We start from the raw sequence: 23,553 nt of genomic DNA, 5'->3' as shown, positions 1-23,553 counted from the left end.
GGTGATGCATAATAAAGTGTTGACACCATCCATAATTCTTGCCCGGGAACTCCTTTCTATTTCATTTCAAGCACGACACACTTGAGCTGCTCTGCCTAAGCAGTGCACATTTATTAGCTGTCGTAAACGCACTGCAAGCTGTCTGTAGGGGACACACTACTGCTCCCTGGTGTTCATTGTGAGTGTCTTCTTCTCGTGTTTTTAAATGGAGCATTTAAAATCAGACACTATATAAGTTTACTATTTAGAATCAGACCTACGTAGCGCACTACATTTTGTTTTTCTATTAAAGACACATTTTTAACCTGCATATTATTCGACATGTCAGTCGCCACTTAATAATATAAACATAAAATACACGTGAATGAAATTGGTGTATATTTTCAAAAACAAAAGGACAAAAAAAGAAAATCGGTGTAAATTAAATATTAATCGTTTTAGAGCCTGGAGCGTGAAGAAGAGCGAAAGCAGTCCGTTGTTGCAAAACAATAAACGCACCCGTACGCGATTGGTCACTCTGGTGACAGATGTTTTACAACCGACCAGTCAGCAATGACTTCGGTGACAGACTGTCCAATCAGGCGCCGTTACTTCACTCAGTGGTGGCATTGAATGGGCGTTAGAGGGGTGGGGTGACTCAGCCGGAAAAGAGCCTCTTTTTTTTTCTACACCTCGTAAACCTGCAACTCGTGAGTTAACGGGTGAGTTCAATCTGTGCCGCCGCGTGCTTTTGTTTGTTAACTTGCTTGGAATTCGGGCGACATGGAAATGTACATTTTGGTGTGTTTTCTGTTCTGTGTGTCGTGCGTAGCGGCTGTAGCGATTGTCTCGGTGTCCACCGACATATGTGGGTTGCCTGTCACAGTCTGTCAAAAGTGTTACAATGAGCCAAACAAGACCCTGTCGTTATCAATAACCTACCTGATTGTTAGCTAATTATTACGTTGCGCTGTGTTGCTCGAAGAGCCGTTATTTGTCGCGTTGTTTGGTCGTAGTAGCTGGTTTGGCGTGAAGTTAGCTAGCTTCCCCGCTACGGCTACAGCTGCTTTGAAAACTACAGGAACTCCGCTATCGCATTTCCCCCCATTGGGAAAAGGGCCAGTCTATTTTTGAGCAGCGGAGGGGTGCTAGCGACTGATAAGACTGGTGTCCTTTTACTGTTGTCAAGTATCCGGTTCTATTTTGGGGGTTAGGTTGAACTTGTATCATCGTTAAACGTTGCTCCCGCTCCATTAATGGTAGAATAGTTTTAACAGATTAGCTAGCCCAAATAATTAAAAGTAATGCCCACCCCTTTGACTGGTCGTGATTTGGTTACGTCTGAATAGAGCTTTACTACGGCGTGTCCACTGCCACTTGAGTTTTACGTTTTATATACATGTTTTTCAATAGCAACAATTTTGTTTACATTCTGATGGATAAATTATTGACTAAATAAAAACATTTATTTTTCTTTACTTATCCAGCTAGGGACTTGATAAGATTCTCATTTGCAATGCAAACTTGGCTACAGATAGCAAATACTGTAAAAAGAAAAAAAGTGCTTTTATCCAATATTAAATAAATCGTCGGATTATTGCTGTTCACTGTTCTACATACTGCAGCGAGCACATAAAGCCAAACAAAGCAGTTTTTAGGGTCCTCATAGGACATTTCAACACGGTTCACGTTCTTCTGGGTGGCAAAAGCCAAAGCTTCTCTTATGGCTCCGCTAGTAAACAAAACTTTAGCCCAACATTGACCAAAGCAGAATGATTGAGAAAAATAATGTTTCATGTTTAATCCCCTGAATAGAACTTTTGTTGATGATGTGTTCCAGAAATGTAGTGTATAGTGACTTTTGGGACACACCATCTATCTTCCTCACCCATAGGTTAGACTAGATTAATTTAGATTTATTTTAAAGAAAACACTGGCATATATCTGGTGATGCAACCTCGCAAACTGAACAGGTTTTTGTCATTGCTTCATTCAGTAGTTGTCGGAGCTACGTTATTTTTGCTTGCATTTGTGGTAGATGAGCACAGGTGGCAGTGCAGGAACTCCCTAGACCTCTCTACCCCTCCCTTCCTAGTCCTTTAAAGAACAGGTGTAGGTAATTACGTGATGGGAGTGGAAAGTGATGTGTTTTTTACTAGAGATGGACCGACATGTTTGGGTTTTTTTCAGGGCCGATAGCGATGCCGATTTATTAGTAGTCAAGGAGGCCGATAACCGATATTTGAAGCCGATATTCATTTTCAGTTTAAAAAAAAAAGGGGTGGGGGGTATTGGCATGAAAAAATATGTAAAATGTCTTAAAGCATTAATGCTTATTGAACAAATTTTCAGGCTTTTCAAAAAAAATATTTAATCTTAGAGAATATACTACTTAAAAAAAAAAAAAAAAAATTTCAGGGAGCTCCCAAGGTTATCAGTAAGTCTTAAAAAGTTAAATGCACACGAAAAGAAGTAAATACTAGGGGTGGGAATCCTTGAATGTCTCACGATTTGATTCCGATTTTTGGGCCTGTGGTTCGATTCAGAATCGATTTTCGATTAAGAAAGATTTTTGATTCAAAATGATTTGATTGAGAATGATTTTTGCTTCAATCTATGGATGTGCAAGGAATTGCAATGATCTACTCCAGTTTGACTCGCTAATGCTATTTAGCGCGCTACTCGCGACACTTTTTTCACTCAAAAGAACGGCTTCACGCTGGAAAAAACAACTTTTATTGGAATAACTTGATCGTGACTTTTTCCTTCTACTCTCTGTGGCTACAACTTAACAGTGTATTAGACCGCGTGTAACCACACTGCCCCTAAGTGGCCAAATTGGGTACAACATGAACAGCACTCCCAATAAAGGCACACACAGAAAAAGGCAAGACAGTATAAAATAATTTAAATAAAATCGATTTGGGGACATTTAAAATCGATTCTGAATCGTACTAAATGAGAATCGTTTTTACCCCTAGTAAATATACCATAGCTGTTTTTTTCCTAAATTAAAAAAAATGAAATCTTATTTTTTATTTGTTTTAATGTCGAACAAAAACAAAAGGTTCCCAGGGTCAACAGCATCTCTTATAAAGTTAACTGAAATTTTAAATAGATATTTTTCTGAGATTAAAGTGGTTTTAGCTTTACCTTTATCGGCCATCAGATTTGGAAAAAAGGCCGATACGAAATTTGGCAAAATGCTCAATAATCTGCCAGCTCGATTATCAGTCTATCTCTAGTTTTTACCACTCGCTCATACACATAAACTCAAAACACTCCCGTTCATTTTACAAGTATAATTTCAGTTTTAAGGTTAGCAGCACAATTTATACCACAAGTTTGATTTGAATCATTGAAGCCATTTTTGGGGACAAATTTGCTATTTGAATGGGACCAACATCCCAAAGAGGACAACAGCTTGGACAAATGTTTGTTGAGTCGAGCGTGTTAAAAACATCTCCATCATGGCGACAAGGGCCAAGGTTAGTCGCTACAGTAGTCACTCGTGTTCTGCCACCAGGAAGTAACCTGGCACATACTATTTGCAAACATTAGGGACATGTCCTACAAGATGAGCTCAGGGGAATCCTGCATTTTAAAAATGGAGTTGTTAATTGCTTGACTAGCCCTAAAAAGAACCTGGACGTGTTAATGTCAAAACAAAACAAAACAAAAGTACATTCAAGCCATAGATGGAGCTATCTGATACAGTCACTGGAAGTTGAAGGCGCTTACTCAGCAGCTTGTCCAATGCAAAACAGGGAGAATGTTGTACCTTAAAAATAATCAATCATTTCAGGAGACTCCAAAAACGGCATGTTTTTGTTCAGCCATAAACAAATAGAGAGCAAGGCATTTCCGACACTTGAGATTGGTCAAAAAGTGGTGAGAAATAACACGCTTGGACTTACCAATAGAATAGATTTGTGAAAAAATATTAACTTTATCTTCACAGGAGGTTTCGGGCTGATGCCAGAGAAATAAATGCAAATGTTTTGCAAATGGCTGCATTTGGCTGAAAGATACTTTTTTGGAAGCACAGCGAAAGATTGGTTCAGGGTGGATATTTCTTAATTATTTTTAATATTTTTATTGTCTTTGACTGTTTTCTTTATTGTTGTGAGTATACCAACGACCAACAGTTTTTCCGTCCAAAATTGCAGACATTGTGATTTGGAAATTGCGTTCTACTACATGGGCGTTTGTAGCCCATAATTGTGGGTGCTCAAGCACCTCTAAATTGAATCAAGAGCCCCCCTAAAGTTTAAGTGATTTTCTTTTTTTTTTTAAATGAGAATTGTATTAACATAAAAGTAGCAAATTATAGAAACGTCCATCCAACATGCGTGTGTTAATATTAAAGCCAAGGTGTTACTGACAAGCTAACTGGTTGATTGAATGTCCATGACCAAAAAGTATTATGCTTCTCTTTCATAAATGGTGGAGTAAATTGCGTTAAAATGTACAAATGAACTCATTCACTGCCATTGACGGCTATAGACGTCCAAAAATCATTTAAACTATTTCTATTAGTTTAACTTTTTTTTCACTTTTGTTAACAAGAGTATGAAAACCTAGAACAAAAATATTGTACATTTAGAACAGATGTAAAATTTGTGATTATTTGTGAGTTAACTAGTGAAGTCATGCAATATTAATTACAATAAAAATAATAATAATCGCTTGACGCCCCTAATTTTTAATAATCTTTTCTTTTTTTATCGCGTCAGGTGATACATTTTTTTTAATTGTAATTAATCGCATGACTTCAATAGTTGAGTCATGATTAATTACAAATTTTATATCTGTTCGAAATGTACAATACATTTTTTCTAGGTTTGTATATTCTTGTTAAAAGTGGGAAAAATGTTAAACTAATAGAAATAGTTCAAATGATTTTTTTACGTCTGTAGCCGTCAATGGCAGTGAATGAGTTAATACATTTTAAATATATCTTGAACCTCGGAGTCGGACCCAATAATTGCCATAATTGCCCCCGTTCTTCTACATTGCAGAAATGTTCAGCACTAATTACCGGATTTTTTTTTTTTTAATAAATAATAACAAATCTGTATTCCGACTTATAAGTACAGAGTGTTGAAACAGTTGGGATGCAACTATACATGTCATTTATTGTTCTGTAATTTAATCAGCATTCTTTTTTTATGTGGGCGTTAGTTTCTTTTCAACCATCATGAATAAACGATTGGCCATTGTTACTGCTGTTAAAAGCAACCCGGGAGTGCTAATCGGTGCTTTTGATGCACTGAGAGGATCAATGCTTTTTGGGTGGGAGTGACGCAGGCTGCCCACTAAGCGGCGCCGTCGTCACATGACCCGGTGTGCCATCGACGTCATCTTGGCAGATTGGCAAAAGAATAAGCAGAGCGAAGGGTGAAAAAAAGAGAAGAATCCCTTCCACCGGTTCTCGCTCTCCGACGCGACTTTTCCTTGTCGGCCCACCCCCGGTGCTCGCGTGCCTTTTTTCCCCCCCCCGGCCGAGAGTGTGCGAACAGGGTGTCTGTTCAACGCTTCCGAGACGCAAATGCCCGGTCCCACCCAAGCCCTTTCCCCGAATGGAGAGAATAACAACGACATCGGCCCGGACGGCACCAATATTATTCCGTACAGGAAGAATACAGTGCGAGGGGAGCGCGCCTACAGGTACAATTCAATTGTAGAATTTTAAAATATGCATTGTTTTTAGAGGGGAAAGCCGGGTTGTTGTGGCCTGGCTGGTCCTCCTGCTCCTCCTCGTCGTCTGCGGCTGTCATTTTGGCCCTGTTGGCTATAGCAACCGTGCTTATCCTGCTACCGTAATCCTTATAAAACTGCTTTTTTTTGCTCACACACCGTCGTCATGGGTGACGCTTTGCTTGTAATGGCGCTAAGACGAGCACACACTCGTAAAACAAACAAAATAGTTTGTGTTGTCGTTTGTACGTTTGACGTGTCCCCCCCCCCCCCCTTGCCTTCACCCGGCAGACGTCAGGCGGAGCCGCGGTGCGCTTAAGTCGGCTAACAAAGCATGCTAACGCCGCTCGCTTTCATCCGCTTTGTTGTTGACAGGCTAGACGTGTATGTGTACACGTACACGTGATGATAAAGCACAATAACCTATACCTGAATTTTTGTAGTGTTGTGTTTGTCAGTTAAGATTGGGCGAAATGGGAAAAAAGAAAAGAAAAAAAAAGATTACGTTTGTTTTTAATTTCAACCAATCTTGATTATTGTCACTATTTTTACATTGTTTTTAAATAGTCCGTTTAAAACATCTGTACTGACGTCTAATAAACTACAGCATAATTCAACATTTTTTATATGAAGTACGTTTTTAAAGTGCGTTACCTATAGGTACATGACAAAAACAATTATCAGCAAAGTGAAAGCAATTCAAAACCAGTTTGAATAAAGGAACACAGTTGTTTTTACATTTCATCAAAATATGTCAAGTATTAAGGAAGTTATGACATTCCAAGACTTAAAAAAATCAGACAAAAAAATGACCCCTTGTTTCATACTAAAAACAATAGTATGTCATGTGATAAATTTTTGAATCTGAGACCTTGAGGACTCACTCTTTCCTTAAATGTGGACCGAATTAGGAAAAAAAGATCCGTTATTCTGTGGGATGACAACACTGGCCCTGACATTTCCAGGGAGTCTCACAGATACGGTCACGCAAACGGCGCTTAACGAAGATGCCATCTTTGAAAATATGCTATTACCAACAGTATGATAATAAATTAAAAAAACGGCATCGTACAAATTAGATGAAATTTTGTCAGCATGTCCTCAAATATCTCAAAATTAATTGAGATATGTCGATATAAAAAAGCAAGTTACCTTTCAACACTTTTTGAGGTTCAAAGATGATTTAATAAATTGTGCCTGCGAAAGTGCTTGCAACTCATGAAATGGAAAATGAGACAATATGATACAGTCATACCTAAAAATTGTTGCCGAAAATGGTAAACCCCATTTTTAACCAGCCAAAGCGCATTTTTCTGAGGAGCTGAAACTGACTTGGCGTGACGTAATCACACAAAAATGGCTTTACGAATATGGGCGGAGCTGGCTCCATTGTCACATACCTACATTACTAAGTAAAGGAAATAAATATTCAAATCTGTCAATCTTTGCAGATTATTGTCTTTGTTGTAAAGTCAAATTGATACAAAGATACAATGTAAAACAGTCAAATGTTCTGCTTGATGTTCAACGCACGCAAGGACCGCTTAGCAGTCTACCAATATGCCCAATGTAAAATACACAACCTCAGCACTGAACTAAAGCTAGCATTAACATAGCATTTATCATCCACTGATGCCATCACACCACAACAGGTAAGGTAAGGTGTTTTTATTGTTTAAATACTGTACTGTACTGTAAATGTAAAAAACATAAATAGTAATTATAATAGGAATTTTCTGATTTTGGAGCATGGGAAAGGATTAATTGCATTTACATTATTTCCTATGGGAAAAAATGTTTCGGAGGTTGAACAATTCAGACTTTGAACACTTCGTAGGAATATATTATGTTCAAACTCCGAGGTACCACTGTACCTCAAAAACCTCTCGCTGCTGGAGAAAATAGTGCCCAGGAAAGAAGTGGAAGTAGTTGGCGGTATTTTTATTAGATCAACATTTTTTCCATTTTTGTTAACAAGAGTATGAAAACCTATACATTTTTTATTGTACATTTAGAACAGATATAAAATTTATGATTAATCGTGAGTTAAGTTAAGAAGTCATGCGATTAATTACAATAAAAAAATTTAATCGCCTTTGGAGCGTCAGGCGATTAAAAAAAATCACAATTAATTGCATGACTTCATGAGTTAACTCACAATTAATCACACATTTTATATCTGTTCTAAATGTACAATAAAATTAATTCGAGGTTTTCATACTCTTGTTAACAAAAGTGGAAACAAATGTTAAACTAATAAAAATAGTTCAAATTAATTTTTGACGTCTACAGCCATCAATGACAGTGAATGAGTTAATGTACACCGTTGCACTTGTATACATCCATTCATTTTCTAAGAAGGCAAGTTAGAATTGATACTGTACTTGGCTAAAATACAAAGATCATATTCATTTAAACATAAATTGATCATTTTCTCAGTTTCTTAATGTGCTCAGAATTGCCCCGAATCGTTTATTTCACACTGTAACTTCAAAATGTCATATTTTGGGACCGCTGTAAACCCGAGGGGCCCCCGTGTAAGACGGAACGGGTGAACTGTAAGCCTGACTCAGCATCAGCATCACGCCGGCATGTGATATGAGTGGCCTTTTTTTTTTTTTTTCTTCTTCTCATCATCCCAGCTGACTTTGGGCAAGATGCGTACACCCTGGACCGATCACCAGCAAACAAGCATTCACACGTCACGCGTGGTCTTAAATGAAGCTAACATGCACATTTTGGAAATGTGGTAGGAAGCTGGAGTGCATGCAGAAAACACGCACAAGCATTGAGAACATGTATTGTACACTAGAACCATCACAAGATATCAATAGGAAAACGTGTCTTTTTCAAGTGTCGTCCTTTTGTGCTTTACAGCTGGGGGATGGCGGTCAACGTGTATTCTACCTCAATAACCCAGGAGACTATGAGCAGGCATGACATCACGGCCTGGGTTAACGACATCGTCTGCCTGAATTACACCAAAGTGGAGCAGCTCTCCTCAGGTGCGGAACATTTGCCATTTCCGTCCATCTTGTGAACGTGTACGACATGCGCGGCGGGCGGCGAACGGTTCGTGAAAAGGCTCCCGTGGAAACCTGCACATGGATTCCCTCCTTGCATGCCCGCACGTGTGTGATCTGGTTTTACATGTGGTCTTCGGCACATAGCATGCATAGTATCGTAGCGTGAGTTCAATTGCCCCCTTAAGGGATCATAATGAGCAAATAAAAACACAGGTGGCAGGCGGTCGCCACCCTGCTGTGACCCAAGTCGTAATCCAATTCCAAGACACTCCGCCAACACGCATTAAGATGTCTTCATCTTGATGACTCGGTGTGTGTTCTACGAGTTGCTTGTTTGTGAGATTTGTCTCTCTTTGTGGCAGTGTTCCAATTTTTCTCGGTCATAGCGAGTTGCTCTTTTATGGTGACTTGTTAATACATTTTGAGCGCCTTCGTGGCATTTGGTGTCAAGTCGGCTGTAGGTTGCTGCTGTCTTTCCCTTACAGCAAATGCATTTCCCACAATATAAAACAGTTGACACTTGTGTCAAAATACTCCAATGATCAAGTATTGGAGCTCACTTTATGTACAGCTTATTTCTTGTCTCGCTGAGATTGGCCTGGTTTGTTTTCATGCGAGTGACTGTATACCCCAGATCTTAGACTGCTCGGCCATTGGAGAGTACCGATTTTTTATTTTATTTTTATTTATTTATTTTTTTTACACCATAATGACACCATTACAATTGTGAGTTTTTATACATTATCGTGAGCTTTTGTATATCGCCAACAATATCATGAGAATTGTCATATTGTGGGGTTCATATCATGATATTTATCATATCATGATGTTTGGATATTGTTACATCCCTACCGGGCTAGTGGCGATCCCGATGACGGACAAAAACCCGTTTCCGGGTGGAAAATGAATTGACGTTATTGGCAGCATTCATTAGAATTTTAGCATACGTCATTAAAACGTTTTTGGGTTAAGGTTAAAATTAATTGGGTAACGGAATTTTATTCTGCCATGATTAGTGTTATAGCATATTATATATATTATTATTATAGCAGAGCCTGAGTGTTGCGACTAGTGTTCGGTTCTTAGTTCTGTGGGGGAATTATGCCAACATTATCATATGCAAATGTATTACATTACACATTAAGTGTCATATCAGAAAGAGAGAACACCTTTTTCCAACCCCAGGGTGCTGGTAAACGTCTATACCAGGGGTCACCAACCTTTTTGAAACTAAGAGCTTCTTCTACCAGTTTAATACACACTTCTGAAATAACCAATTAGCTCAAATTTCCTTTATTTACATGTTATTTAACTCATTCAAACCCCAAAACGTGTAAATGCGTTTTTTAATACTTTGCCCTTCACTCCCCAAAACATATTTATAGGGGTTTTTTTTTGGTTTCGGTTTTTATGCAATAGCATACAGAAAGAAGGCTGCGATGCAGCTTCTGGCATGAAGAGGTGGCTTAAAGCAATACTAGTTATTACAAAAACGCCCAGCAGGTGGCAGCACAGTATAAGAGATTAGTCAGGTCCATGTTGCAACAAGCTCTTTTTGCCAGTGTTTTCAACAGGAATGTGAATAATGATAAAACTTGGCTATATACTAATTGCTGAAAAAACGGAAACGGACTGAAATGAACTTTTTTTTTCCTGATAAAAGAAGAGACTCTAATCTTTCTTTTGGTAGGTGCCATTTTTTAATAGCAATAGAAAACGATAGGGCCCGACCGATTAATTGGCCGGCGATTGTAATCAACCGATTATTGCCCTTCAAACATATGCTAAAACAATTGGGCCAAATGGCAGATTATTTTCCCCTTAAAGCGTTACAAACGTTATTGAAGAAACCCGAAGTTTCCAACGCTGTGAAAGTTCCCTGAATGCACCATTTTGCTTGTGTATCATGATTAGCAACTAGCAAGTGTGTAGCGTATGTTATTCTGTTGTCCCCCAAGCGTCCTGTAAGCTGTTTAATGACATCCCAGTTGGAGTTAACTGTAGAACTAAACACACAACAATAAGAATAACACCCACTGTACAAATACAAAACATGCTTCGTCTTTAAAACATCGCTAGTCTAGCGTTAATGCTAAAAGCGGAGGGAGGATCCCATTCAAATGCTAACTGGAAGTTAGAACCAACTTCGGGATTGTTTTTCCTTCAAATAACGAATCTTCACACACAAATGGCGTGGGAACACATACGCACAGGTGAGATAACATGACACAAAGGCAAAAATTGTTCCTAATGTGTGAAAAATTAGTTATTTTAATAGAATTCAATCATAACTTTCTTCTGTACTCTCAAGTGTGTACACCATGTATGCACGGCACCATACAAGAGGCCAAAACGCACAGGAACAGTTGGTATTTGTTCTTACTCTTTTTTCAGTTGCTATCATTTGATTATATTCTATTCTTATTTCACGTTCTTATTTTTATGTTGTCATTGTCCTTTCAAGTTCTATTTAAAGTTGATATTTCAAGGATTCAAAGCATTTATTTTCTCCAAATTCAAGAATGCAAACCATCCAAGGATTTTTTTTTTTTGTCTAAACACACATTTCCACATGACATGGCACAAAATAAATCCCCGAGGTCCCAGGTTAGCCCAGTAAGTCCCAAGACTTGTGAAAATAACACAAGATAAAAATATATAAAAGAAAAGGTTAATGCTTAAAATAAAAATGCAAGAGGCTTGAATTTCAAATAAATATTTATAACATAATTTGTGCTTAACAAAAACAAAGTGTAGGGCTGAATGGGCATGATGCTACCATGACATTTTTAAGTAGTTGAGCAGCCTTAGTCGTTGAATAAATACTACGTTTTGAAATCACAAATTGTGTTAATAATAATTTCAATCTCATATCAAATAATCATGATTGCTATTTTTCCAGCCCAATTAAGTACTCTAAACATAGTACAGCAGTTTTAAACAAGTCAGAATGGTTTTATTATCGACACATACATCTTTACAATAACCTTGAAATTTGTTGATAAGGTCATACTATGAACTTGTCATTCAAAGCAGAGTAAATCTTAATAGCGAACGTTAGGAAAGGGGGGATAGTTTTATGCATTATACCGTGCTCAGCGTAAATTAGTACACCTCCTTCTGAAAAGTAACATTTTCAACAATATCTCAATGAACACAAAAACTATTTCCAAAATGTTGGCAAGACCAAGTTTAATATACATCTAGTATAACTTATAACATGAAAGTAAGGTTAATAATAAAAATTTGATTACACATTTTTCAGTTTTACTCAAATAGGGGTGATGCAAAAATGAGTACAACCCACAAAAATAATTAATAAATTTAGTACTTTGTATGGCCTCCACGATTTTTAATCACAGCACTAAGTCTTCTAGGCATTGAATGAACAAGCTGGCAACATTTTGTTGCATCAATCTTTTTCCATTCTTCAATAAGGGCCTCTTTTAGAGACTGGATGCTGGATGGAGAGTGATGCTCAACTTTTCTCTTTAGAATTCCCCATAGGTGTTCAATTGGGTTCAGAGCAGGAGACATACTTGGCCACCGAATCACTTTCACTTGGTTCTTCTTCAGGAATCCAACAGTGGCCTTAGATGTGTGCTTGGGATCATTGTCATGTTGGAGAAGTGCACGACGACCAAGGGCATGAGTGATGGCAGCATCTTTTTTTTTTTTTTTTTTTTTTTTTTCTTCTAAGAGCTCAGTATTGTTCATTCGGTGTTCACCTAAACCGAACACCAGGAGACCCGAGGGGACCAAAGAAAACCAAGGAAGGTGAAATCCAGCACCGACCAGACACCCCCCACCAGAACTCCTCCCCAGCCCAAGAAACATCCAGACCCCAACAAATCCAAAAAAACATAAAATCAGGGAGGCCTCAAGAGACCAAAGGAGAGACCAAGAAAAGGAAGGAAGGACAGACGAAGCCGCGTGAGATCCGCAGACACCAGCCTCCACCGATTCAATGACCTGAGGAGGAAACAGATTGTGTCTGAGTTTCGGTAGATGCTGGTGTGGTGGATCTGGCATGCATGAAAATCTCCACCAAAGAGGGGAGCCGTCGACCCCCGCCGGAACAGAGCAAGCGCAACACCTCAGGGCCCCCCAGGCCGCGGCAGCGCCAAAGGACGACCCCCGGGCCCCACCAGGGCCACCGGCCGGAGAGCAAACCCAGGAGCAGGAGGGGGGGGGGGGCACGGACAGGGGACCGCAGCACTGCTCTATACTGCGGCCCCCAACCGATGGCGCCCCCCCCCCCCCCCCCCAAGTTGTGTGATGTATTAAAATTGGAGGGGAGTTGTAGGGTGAAGACGGTGTTTCCACCCTACCCCACCCCCCAAAGTGTGTTATGTGCCCTATATGTCTATAAAAGTGTATTGTGCAAACCTAGTGTAGTGAGTTAAGAGGAGCGACCAGCAGGGCCCTCCCCAACCGGGCGGGGGCAGGAGGCGCACCGGCCCACCAAGCCCCCACCCACCCCACCGGGACCCCAGCGGGCATATGGGACCCGTCCGGCGGGGCAATAGGGCTCGCCCCCCGGATACTGGGTCCCGCCCGAGGTGCCAGGACACCCACTGGAGCGGGTCGGGCACGACATCAAACCCCAGCCACCCCCGCAGGCCCCCGTAGCACCGAGACCCGGGCCATGGATGGAGCCCCCGGCCCAGGGGAGGGGAAGGAAGGCGTACCGGGGAGGGGGAAGGGAGGGGGGAAGGAGACGACAAGAAGGGCAGGGGGCAGCGGCAGGGCCGCAGAGAGAGGGGGAGAGGAGGAGGAAGGGTGATGAGGGAGAAGGGACAGGGAGGCGGAGGACGGGCGGGGAGAGGCGAGGAGGGAGAGGCAGCAAGGGGGAGGAAGGGGGAGGGAAGAGGGAACCACCGGGCACCCCGGTGGCCCACAGGCCCCGAACCGCGTCGCCGGGCCCAGAGCGACGGACCGCGCCGGAACGGCGCCGCCCCCGACACCAGGGAAAGCCCTGCAACGCAGCACCCCCCAAGAGACCCAGGGAACGGCCAAGACGCAGCCGCCACCCAGCAGCCAACAGAGGGGCAGACCCGCCCACGCCCAGCCAGGGGGGACAGCACCCACAGAATTAACCCACTGGCATGCCGTGAATCCGAATATCAACCCCTGGTGCCCATCGGAGGTGAATCCGCTCGATCCCGCTGGCAGCAGCCGGGTTCCTGACTATAGAAACACAACCATTAGTTACAAATTGCCTAATACAGAAACATCAATGCAAGTTATAACGCTGCTGTGGCTCTCGCTAACAGGCAGAATTAAGATCCAAGTTTAGGTTAAAAAATTCTATATACGTAGACCATGTTTCTTTAAATTTTGACATTTGGTTTTTATTTGAAGCAGATATTTTTTCCATTAAAATATGATTTATGAGGAGGTTAGACCATTGGTCGATATTCAAAGTTTGTTTATTTTTCCAGTTAACAAGAATTGTTTTTTTTGCGATAGTAAGGGCTACAAGTATAGATTGAAATTGTTTATGTGGTAAGTCAGTTGTTGTTAAGTCACCTAGCAAACACAAGTTTGGAGAGAACGGTATCCTACAGTCCAAGACAGCGGAAAGTTTTTCTAAGACTTTAGTCCAGAAACACATAACCGGAGTACATAACCATAAAGCATGAAAATAAGTGTCTGTAGTGTTTTGTAAACACTGGAGACAAATGTCGGAGTCTGAGAGTCCCATTTTCTTCATCATATATTGAGTAATGTATGTTCTGTGAATAATTTTATATTGGATAAGTTGTAAATTTGTGTGTTTTGTCATTTTAAAAACGTTTTCACAAACTTTAATCCAAAAGACAGATTCCGGAGCTATAGACAAGTCTGTTTCCCATTTTGAGATGGGTAAAGACGTTTTATCAGTACATGAAAGTAACTTATATATTTTTGAGAGTTTTTTTGTTGTTGTCGGAGAAAGCTTGGTAATATCTTTAGCTAAAACAGGCAGTTGGCGCGTACCCTGGAGTGTTGGAATTTGTTTCTTTATCATACTTTTAACTTGCAAATAATGTAAAAAGTTTCCGTTTTTTATTTTGTATTTTTGGAGCAAGGATGTATATGATATAAACATATTATCTGAGAAGAGATGGTGGAGATGTGTAATTCCTTTCTGCTCACACACACCCAAATAAAACGATTGGTTGTTAAGTTGAAAGTCGGGGTTATGCCATAGGGGAGAAAGCCCGCTGGGCTCCACTTGGGCTTTTGTCATTTCTAGTGCCTTCCACCAGGCAGTCAGGGTGGCGGAAATCATTGGATTTTTAAAGCAGTTATGTCGCTTAATCGATGTTGTAATAAAGAGTAAATCTAGGAGTCTGAGGTTATTACAATCCTTCTGTTCTAGTTCCAGCCAACAGTTAGTATCTCTGTTGGGTTGTGCCCATAGAATGATATATTGTAGCTGGTTAGCTATATAGTAGTGCATAAAATTTGGTGCCTCTAGACCTCCTTTGGATTTATTTTTCTGAAGAGTAGATAGACTAATCTTTGCTTTTTTTTTTCCCAGTAAAATTTTGTAACGGCTGAGTCCAACAACTGGAACCAGTTAGCCGTAGGTTTAAATGGAATCATTGAGAAAAAATAGTTTATTTTGGGTAGCATCTTTTCTTTCAACATTGAGCAATACAGCTGTGAATTCAACTGCAGGGAACTTAGATGTGGGTTTTCTTCCACCCTTCTCATCAGAAGACGCTGCTGTCGAGTTGTTGACATCCGTGGACGACCTTGGCGTCTCTGAGAGATGGTTGCAGTTCCATCTTTTTAAAATTTTTGTACCACTTTTGCTACAGTGTTCTGACTGATGAGTAAAGCTTTGCTGATCTTCTTGTGGTGCAAAGAAATTATTTTCTTTCTCAGGTCCTATGACATTTCTCTTCCGTGTGGTGCCATTGCTAACAGCATGAAATGGGAAAAGTGTTTTCTTTAAGTAACACCCATTTATAGTCAACAGTCTGCTTGACACCTGTGTAATGAGTAATTAGACTCAGCTGTAGACGTTTGAAGTCTAAAATTTGGGCTTTTTGGGCTTTTGCTCCAGAGACTTTCAGTGGGGTGTACTCATTTTGCATCACCCTAATTTGAATAAAACTGACAATTCTGTTCTCTAATGTATATTACTAACCTTACTTTCATGTTATAAGTTAAACAGATGTTATACAAATTTAGTCTTGTCAATATTTTGAAAATTGTTTTTGATTTCATTGACATATTGTTTAGTTTTAGTTTTCGTAGGGGGGTGTACTCATTTATGCTGAGCACTGTATAAATATTTAAAAATAATTGGCCGATTAATCTATAATCGGCATTTTTTTTCTGCCCAAAATTGGCATCGGCCTTAAAAAAATGCATAACACAATATTCTGTGGGACTTGCAAAATCCAGTAAAACGGCCTGGAACGAAGGGGGTTGCTTCAGTGAAAATGGCTGGGAGTGAATGAGTCAATAATGATATTTATCTAGAGTGAACAACAGAGACAAAAACAGTCGTCCCTTATAGAAATCTCTGCAAATTCTACATTTTCAAAAGATCACTTCTACAACATTTCCTAGGAAATGACAATGTCCCATTACTTTTACTTGGTGACCACCCCCCCAAAATACTCCATCTAGATTTTTCTAGCAGCTGAACCGGACTGGTTAAAAGAGAGAGAAAAAAGATTGCACATTAAATCACAATATTCAGTGAAGGGAAAAAAGGAATTAGAATATTTTCTCAAATTGTTGAGCATGTTTAAAAAGTAAATTTTTCCATGTTATGGCCCCTTTAAGACTTTTTTTTTTTAACCCCCCCCTCTGGCGTACTTAGGAGCAGCCTACTGCCAGTTCATGGATCTCCTTTTTCCGGGCTGCATCAGCCTTAAGAAAGTCAAGTTTCAAGCCAAACTGGAACACGAGTACATTCACAACTTCAAGCTGCTGCAAGCGTCTTTCAAAAGAATGAAAGTGGACAAGGTGGGTTTTGATTGTTCACGCAGTAAACACTTCAGTTTTATAACCTACCCTGAAAACTTTCAATTCAGATTATCCCAGTGGAGAAACTGGTCAAAGGCAGATTTCAGGACAATCTGGACTTCATCCAGTGGTTCAAGAAGTTTTTTGACGCCAACTACGACGGCAAAGAGTATGACCCGCTGGATGCCAGACAGGGGCAGGACGCCATCCCTCCACCAGACCCCGGCGAGCAGATCTTCAACCTGCCTAAAAAGTCCCTCCATGCCGCCAGCTCCCCAACAGCAGGTAAACACCACTCCAGATGCAATTATTCTCAATACCTCACTATTTAGTGGTATAGCGGTACACAAAATATCCTGCTTCAAGATGTACCTTGGTTTTAAGATCACGGTTCAGTTCGGGTTGCTATAGTAACGGAAAATAAAAAACTTAAAATAGGAATATATTTAATGACTGAAAATAAAGCATGTAATAATAGATGGATGGATGAAAGACCTGCAAGTTAGACATGGTGCTGAAAGTATACCGTTCACTGTGACTAGAGGCTGAGCTTCACTGTGTTTGTTTACACACTAGAGGCGGGGCTAGTTTGTGAGGCAATAACATTGCATTTCCCTAACCAAATGTTTCATACCAAAAAATACAAATACACTTGCACAGTATAACCCCTCAACTTTTTATATTTATTTTTGGAACACTGATTCCAGGAGCATCAAGGTCAAGCTCCACAACCCCAAAATCGGCGACACCAACGTCCAGACCCTCCTCAGCCAAAAAAATCCCCACGGCATCAACTCCCGCCAAAGGGGAGAAGGAACTAGAGGTGCAGGTCACACAACTTACTGACCAGGTAAGCCTTACGTCAATGGTCCCCTCCTGCGTATATTCTTCTTGTCACGCTCCTCCTTGTCGAGGCTGCTCATAACCTTGGAATGTGTGTTGCAAAAAGGCTAAAAGACAAAGCAAAACGCAGGAGGATAAGATAGCCTTTGTTGCTTGCTGGACTGAGGTCTCGCGAGATATGCCGATGTCTCGTGCCCATTCCAGCCTTGAAGTTTTGTACTACTGTACTACATAGGTTAATTTCTCACTAATATGCAAAATTCCAAAATTGGGTCAATCTTTGTCGGTTCCACTATAATAATATTTAAAAAAAAATTGGGAGTGTCAGGTGATTAAAATTGTTAATCGTAATTAATCGCATGACTTCAATAATTAACTCACGATTAATTGAAAATTGTATAATTGCGATAATGTATCTGCCACTAGATGGCATAATTGCATTTGTAACACGTTGGTGACATCTTGGTGCATTATTCTTTTCATGTTAAGAGCTATCTAATCTTTAACTTGAAGTAACTTGTGAAATTCTGCACATTTTTTAAATTGTAAAATACAACTTGACCCCAGTTTCCACAAATATATCCATTATTAATAAACTTATTACAGCAAAATTTTTGACGTGAATGTGTCTGCTGCATTGCGACTGGAATTCCCCCAGTACAGGCTTTCCAAGTATGGCAGTCATTAATCGTGTGTTAAAAAAAATTTGTGGCGTTTGAGGAACTTTAAATTAAATCAAAATTAACGCACACATTTTGACACCCCTATTAAAAATAGTGTAACTTAATACACAGATGTTGTTGAGCATCTTTCCCAAATTGTTTGGGTATCTCCAATCCATCCATCTTGCTTTTAGATAAAAATAAATTTAAAACATCTCTTTTTTCCTTTGGGTAGTAACATTGTTGCCTTAAGAGAAAGAACATGAACATGTTATCTGCGACTGGATGATGTTGTTAAACTGATGTTAATTACAGTACTTTCTGGACTATAAGGCGCACCTGACTATAAGCCGTGCTAGCTAAATTTGGGGAATACTCGAGTTTGTTACACATATAAGCTGCACCCGACTCTGAGCCGCAGGTGTTTTAATGGTGCCGCACCAGGTTCCCGCTACTTTCTTTTCCATAATGAGGGTGCAAATTGTCTCCCTCTCGTTCGCTCTCCTACTGTATTTGGGCTCACTTGGTTTGTTTTGCTAAGCTTGACGCTCTTGCGCTTCCTTTATAGTGCGCCCCCTTGTGAACTGATGGATAAGACGCACCTTTGTATTAGCCGCAGGATCGAATGCAAGTGAAAAAAGTAGCGGCTTGTAGTCTAGAAATTACTGTAATCAATAGATGAGTTTGAAAAAAAAAAGGCTAATGATTGAGTCACTATCCATAGGCTAATAAACCATTAGCCTTTGAGCATTGCTCCTGACTTCTAAAACACGTGGCATTATATCACCTTAAGGATACATCCCAAAATCCTGCAGTTAAGATGTCGCAGCATGTGACTGCTAATCTGAAAGACAGTCCACACATCTTTTGTCTTTTAAACGAGACATATATGGAAAATTGACCCATTTAATTGCTTGTATAATAATAGTTGGGTCTCTGGTCGCCCGTCAAGTGTGGAATTACACAACCACTTAGTGACCATGACGTCTGGTGGCAACTTGAGTGACTTCTACTGTGCTTGGGAGGAAAGCAAGCACCCTTATAGACAATGAATGAATGCATTTTCACTTGTGAAGGCAGCACTTCATGCACTGTATGTGGCGCTTAGACACATCTCACCCATTGCATGTGCATGTGAAAAAATTAATTGTAGCTCTGCTTACATTTTGTCACAAATTCTGAAAGCTGAATTTTTCAACATTTTATGACAATTGTTAAAAAAAAAATGTGATGCTGCATTGAAGCTGAACCCTCCTTTGAAACCTTAATTTGAAACCCTCACCTTTTTAAAAAAGCAAATTCTGAAACTGAATTTTTCCAACTCAGTCTTATGACAACTGTAATAAAATAAAATTAAATAAATAAATGTGACGCAGCAAGGAAGCCTCATTTGAACACTGTATGGAATCCAAATCCTCCATTGAAACACTTTGAAACCCTGACTCCTTTAAAACCCAAAGTCACACATTCTGGCAGCTGAATTATTCAACTCAACTTTATGACAACATAAAAAAAAAAAATCGTAACACTGCATGGAAGCCAAAACCGCCTTTGAAACCTTAGTCAAACTCATCTTGCAACATTACCCTAAATAAATGACTTACAGATGACAAAAAGTACGCCTTGTGTGTATTGCCATTGCAAGCCATAAACATACAAATTATCAAGGGATAGATAACCTGTAGTGTTTGTTAGCTTAATAATTTTTAATAACCACTGAAAAACTTAGACATGTAGCGACGACTCCCTCTATCTTTTTTATTTTTTATATATAAACAAGTCAACCCAGGCTAAACTCAAGATCACAACATGCAAACGTCTTAGAACAGTAGTATCTGTTCAACATACTGTACTTCATTGACAATTTACATTTCTATTTGTAAGGGTTTTGGCGCCATCTTTTGGTAATTTGGGGTGTTATAGAAAAAGCACAAATGTGAATAGGTGAGTTTTTCAGCAAATATAATATAAATAGTCAATTTGTTAATTGGGAACTGCAAATAGGCAGGTGTGAAAGTATAAGACTTATAACTCATTTTCTAGTATTGGATTAGGCATTGTGTACAAAGAGTAAAAGTGCAAGTATCTCTGGCATCTTATTCCCTGAATTTTCTTTTAAAGCGATTGAGTATTAAAAGAAGAACATACGTGTGAACGCCATTATTCTGGTCACGTGATCGTAATGACTCATCTTGTGCGTCAATGAAAGCTGCCTTCATTCATTTCAATGGGAGTTTGCTGACGTAATGGGCAAGAAAAGGCCGTCTTCTATCCCAATTACGGCGCCAATTCTGATCGGAGTAAAATTCTCATCACGTCAGGTTTTATGTCATTCTGTGTGGCGGTTGTGGGTAGCTTCTCCTAATGTGGGTTTAAGTGCGTTTAGCACACAACATGTAGCTGGCCTGAAGTCACCCGGATGTTTACCGTCCAGGTAGGGACCGTCCACAACTTACATTTCCAAGAGTAAACAATGTCAAAGGTGACTTGACTGGTAATTTGAGCCTCTGTAACATGCAACTTGCTGACGGTCCCCAACTTCGCCTCGGAATGAGTCGGCCACTTTCATCCGACTTTCGGCTGATTACAAATCTTTGGCGAGTCCACTGTGGCTGTACTGCTTTTGAAGAAGTGCTTCTTTGCTATAGGGCGTAATTCCACCTTTGATGTCCGCCGTGGGACGCAATAATTCCTCGTGAGTGGCTTTGTTGTCATTAGCGGCCATGTCATGTATGCGTGTTTTACGCACGCGACACGTCACGATGATCACGTGACTGTCTAAAATGGCCGATACTGTACTTGATGCAAAAATATTCATAAAAAGTGCGATACAAGCATAATCGTTTAACATAAATTGACAATTTTTTTTCAGGGCAGAGTTTAAATTAACCATTTCACAGAATAGCTGGTTAGTTTTTCATAAGTCTTGTATTCCTTTAACTCATTCACTGCCATTGACGGCTATAGACGTCAAAAATTCATTTGAACTATTTCTATTAGTTTAACATTTTTTCCCACTTTTGTTAACAAGAGTATAAAAACCTAGACATGTTTTATTGTACATTTAGAACAGATATAAAATGTGTGATTAGTCAAGAGTTAACTAGTGAAGTCATGCGATTAATTTTTTATAATCTTTTCTTTTCTTAAAAAAAAAGAAGAAAATATTAAAAATTAGGGGGCATACATTTTTTCGTAATTAATTGCATGACTTCACTAGTTAACTCACAATTAATCACAAATTTTATATCTGTTCTAAATGTACAATATTTTTTTCTAGGCTTTCATACTCTTAACAAAAGTGGGGAAATTTTTTTAAACTAATAGAAATAGTTCAAATGAATTTTTGACATTTATAGCCGTCAATGGCAGTGAATGAATTAAAAGGCAATTACCCATTATTTATATTTGATGATTCTTGGAGACTTTCACATTGTGGGGTAAAAAGCGTGACTCCTTTAAAGTCTGTTAATGAATCAGATTACTCATGATTTATTTGTGTGTGTGTGTGTGTGTGTGTGTTGGTAGGTGAACACATTAAAGGTGGCGCTGGAAGGCGTGGAGAAGGAGCGGGACTACTACTTCAGCAAACTGCGCGAGGTGGAGCTCCTGTGTCAACAACAGGGTGAAAACAACGCTCCCTTCGTCGAGCGGCTAATGGAAGTCCTCTACGCTATGGACGATCAGGTCAGGAAATCAAATGGAGTAAATAAAACCCCTGCTATTTGCAGGGAACAGGAAACGAGTCCTTTCGCTAATGGAGAGCGAGCGAGAGAGACATATTTTATCCGTCCTGAGACAGTCACTTAGTGAAACTAGTCCTACGTTTCTATTTGACAGGCCTTTGGCGCCATCTTGTGGCATCAGAAAAAGTAAAATTCAGTGAGTTTTTCAGCAAATTAAAGGATTAGGTAAAGAATGTGAATGGGTGAATTTGCAAGTAGCTAACTGCTAATAGGGGAGAACACTGTGCAAAGAAAGTATTTTTAGCTGTCAGCACTTTCTTTTTTTATAGGAGCGAGCTGAGGAGCTGGCTGAGGGAGACGGGCCCGACGTGGACCAGGAAGTCCACGAGGAGGCGCCGGATGATCAACAGGAGGAGGAACAGGATGAATATTGACAGAAACTCTCTTTCTTCTATTTAATATGTGAGAACTCTTCCTCTCCACGTTTTTTGTTCTCTCAAAGACTGAACAAATTGAAGACACATCCCAAGTAGAAGCACCATCACCTTATTCCTTTTTTTTTTTTTTAAGTATATCCCTCCGCTCGCTGTTCAGTGTTTTTGTGACTTTTTGCTGTGGTCACAAAGTGGAGCTCAAGACCATCACAAGGACTGTCAAATGTTTTCACTCGATCAAATGCTGAAGTTGTTGCTGTTAGCTTTCCAATTTTTTTGGGGTTGTTTTGATGTCCACAATATTAACGACAAGATTGCAATAAGCAAAAAGTCTGCAAAGGGCTCATAGTAGCTCTTACCTTCCCTTCCTCCCAGCACGTGTTGTTGCACTGACATTTTGAGTGTATTGGACAATCTGTCCAGAGACCCTCGCCATATTTATTCTCATTTTTTAGCCTTAGACATAGAAGACTTCTAGGTCCTGGGTCCGTGTGAAGACGGATAGACAACATGAATTGTGAATACAACACCATTGTATGACAGAACTAGTATGTGTTTGAAGCAACTTCACACCACGCCACAAAACGTTTTTTATTAATAATATGCCAAAAGTTGAGAAGGAAGAGGCATTCTTTTTTTCTTCTTCTTTTTTTTTTGGCAGAGTTTTTAAAATGCAACATTTTTAGTTTTCGAACCTCAGCTTGTGATGATTCTTAGCGGTTAGTTTCTGGTGTTAACGGTCAGTCCACCGAGTGTTTTGTCACACTATATATTCCAGTAAGTACATTGTATACCCTTTCTCAATATTGCATTATTACTAATAGACAACTGGGCAGTGCACCATAATGCTATAGTCATATATTACTGTGTAAATGAAAAGGAATGTAAAACATATTTGCTGTCAATAATTAATGAATGGTAAATGTACTTTTTTTTTCCCTTCCATGTCCTACTCATGATGCATTCCCAGGAGAAAAAAGATAGATTTTTTTTTTGCATGTTTGCATTTTATTTGTGAATTACTTGACCTTTTTACATATTTAATAAAAAAAACCAAGTATGTTAAGTGAGCTTCTTTTGTATGTTGAACCTGCTATTTGAAAGTTGTCGCGATTTGGATGAATTTGCTGTAATAAAATGTTGGAGTCCACATTGTCATGCTGTAAATATTTTACAAATAATCTTTACAGTAATGAAGATTACTGTAAACTGGAGAACAGGTTAGCAAACTTAATTTTTGTGCAGCAAT

General features: G+C 39.6%; 1 protein-coding gene across 2 annotated transcripts; it reads left to right on the top strand.

Moving 5' to 3' along the window:
- Positions 1 to 614: 614 nt before the first annotated feature.
- On the top strand, positions 615 to 23,454 carry mapre2 (microtubule-associated protein, RP/EB family, member 2). 2 transcript variants are annotated; one of them, XM_086083800.1, is made up of 7 exons: positions 615 to 701; positions 8,557 to 8,684; positions 16,534 to 16,679; positions 16,748 to 16,964; positions 17,387 to 17,529; positions 21,713 to 21,871; positions 22,200 to 23,454. In XM_086083800.1, the coding sequence occupies exons 2-7, from the start codon at positions 8,564 to 8,566 to the stop codon at positions 22,302 to 22,304; spliced, it is 891 nt and encodes a 296-aa protein (XP_085939926.1). In that variant the 5' UTR covers positions 615 to 701; positions 8,557 to 8,563; the 3' UTR covers positions 22,305 to 23,454. The 2 variants fall into 2 exon arrangements, with proteins under 2 accessions (XP_085939926.1, XP_085939916.1); XM_086083790.1 differs by lacking the exon at positions 615 to 701 and adding an exon at positions 5,328 to 5,649.
- The last annotated feature ends 99 nt before the right edge of the window (positions 23,455 to 23,553 follow it).

The sequence above is a fragment of the Leptonotus elevatus genome, chromosome 1, assembly GCF_054856555.1.
Source record: "Leptonotus elevatus isolate MCC_2025b chromosome 1, RoL_Lele_1.0, whole genome shotgun sequence".
In the NCBI taxonomy this organism is placed as follows: domain Eukaryota; kingdom Metazoa; phylum Chordata; class Actinopteri; order Syngnathiformes; family Syngnathidae; genus Leptonotus; species Leptonotus elevatus.
Note: the sequence above shows the minus strand (reverse complement) of the source record. Positions and strands in the feature narration are given on the sequence as shown.

Coding starts and splice junctions, on each gene's coding strand:
- mapre2 (XM_086083790.1), top strand. CDS start 5,531: ATGCCCGGTCCCACCCAAGCCCTTTCCCCGAATGGAGAGAATAACAAC. Junction 5,650..8,556: donor CGAGGGGAGCGCGCCTACAG/GTACAATTCAAT, acceptor TGTGCTTTACAG/CTGGGGGATGGCGGTCAACG. Junction 17,530..21,712: donor TCACACAACTTACTGACCAG/GTAAGCCTTACG, acceptor GTGTGTTGGTAG/GTGAACACATTAAAGGTGGC.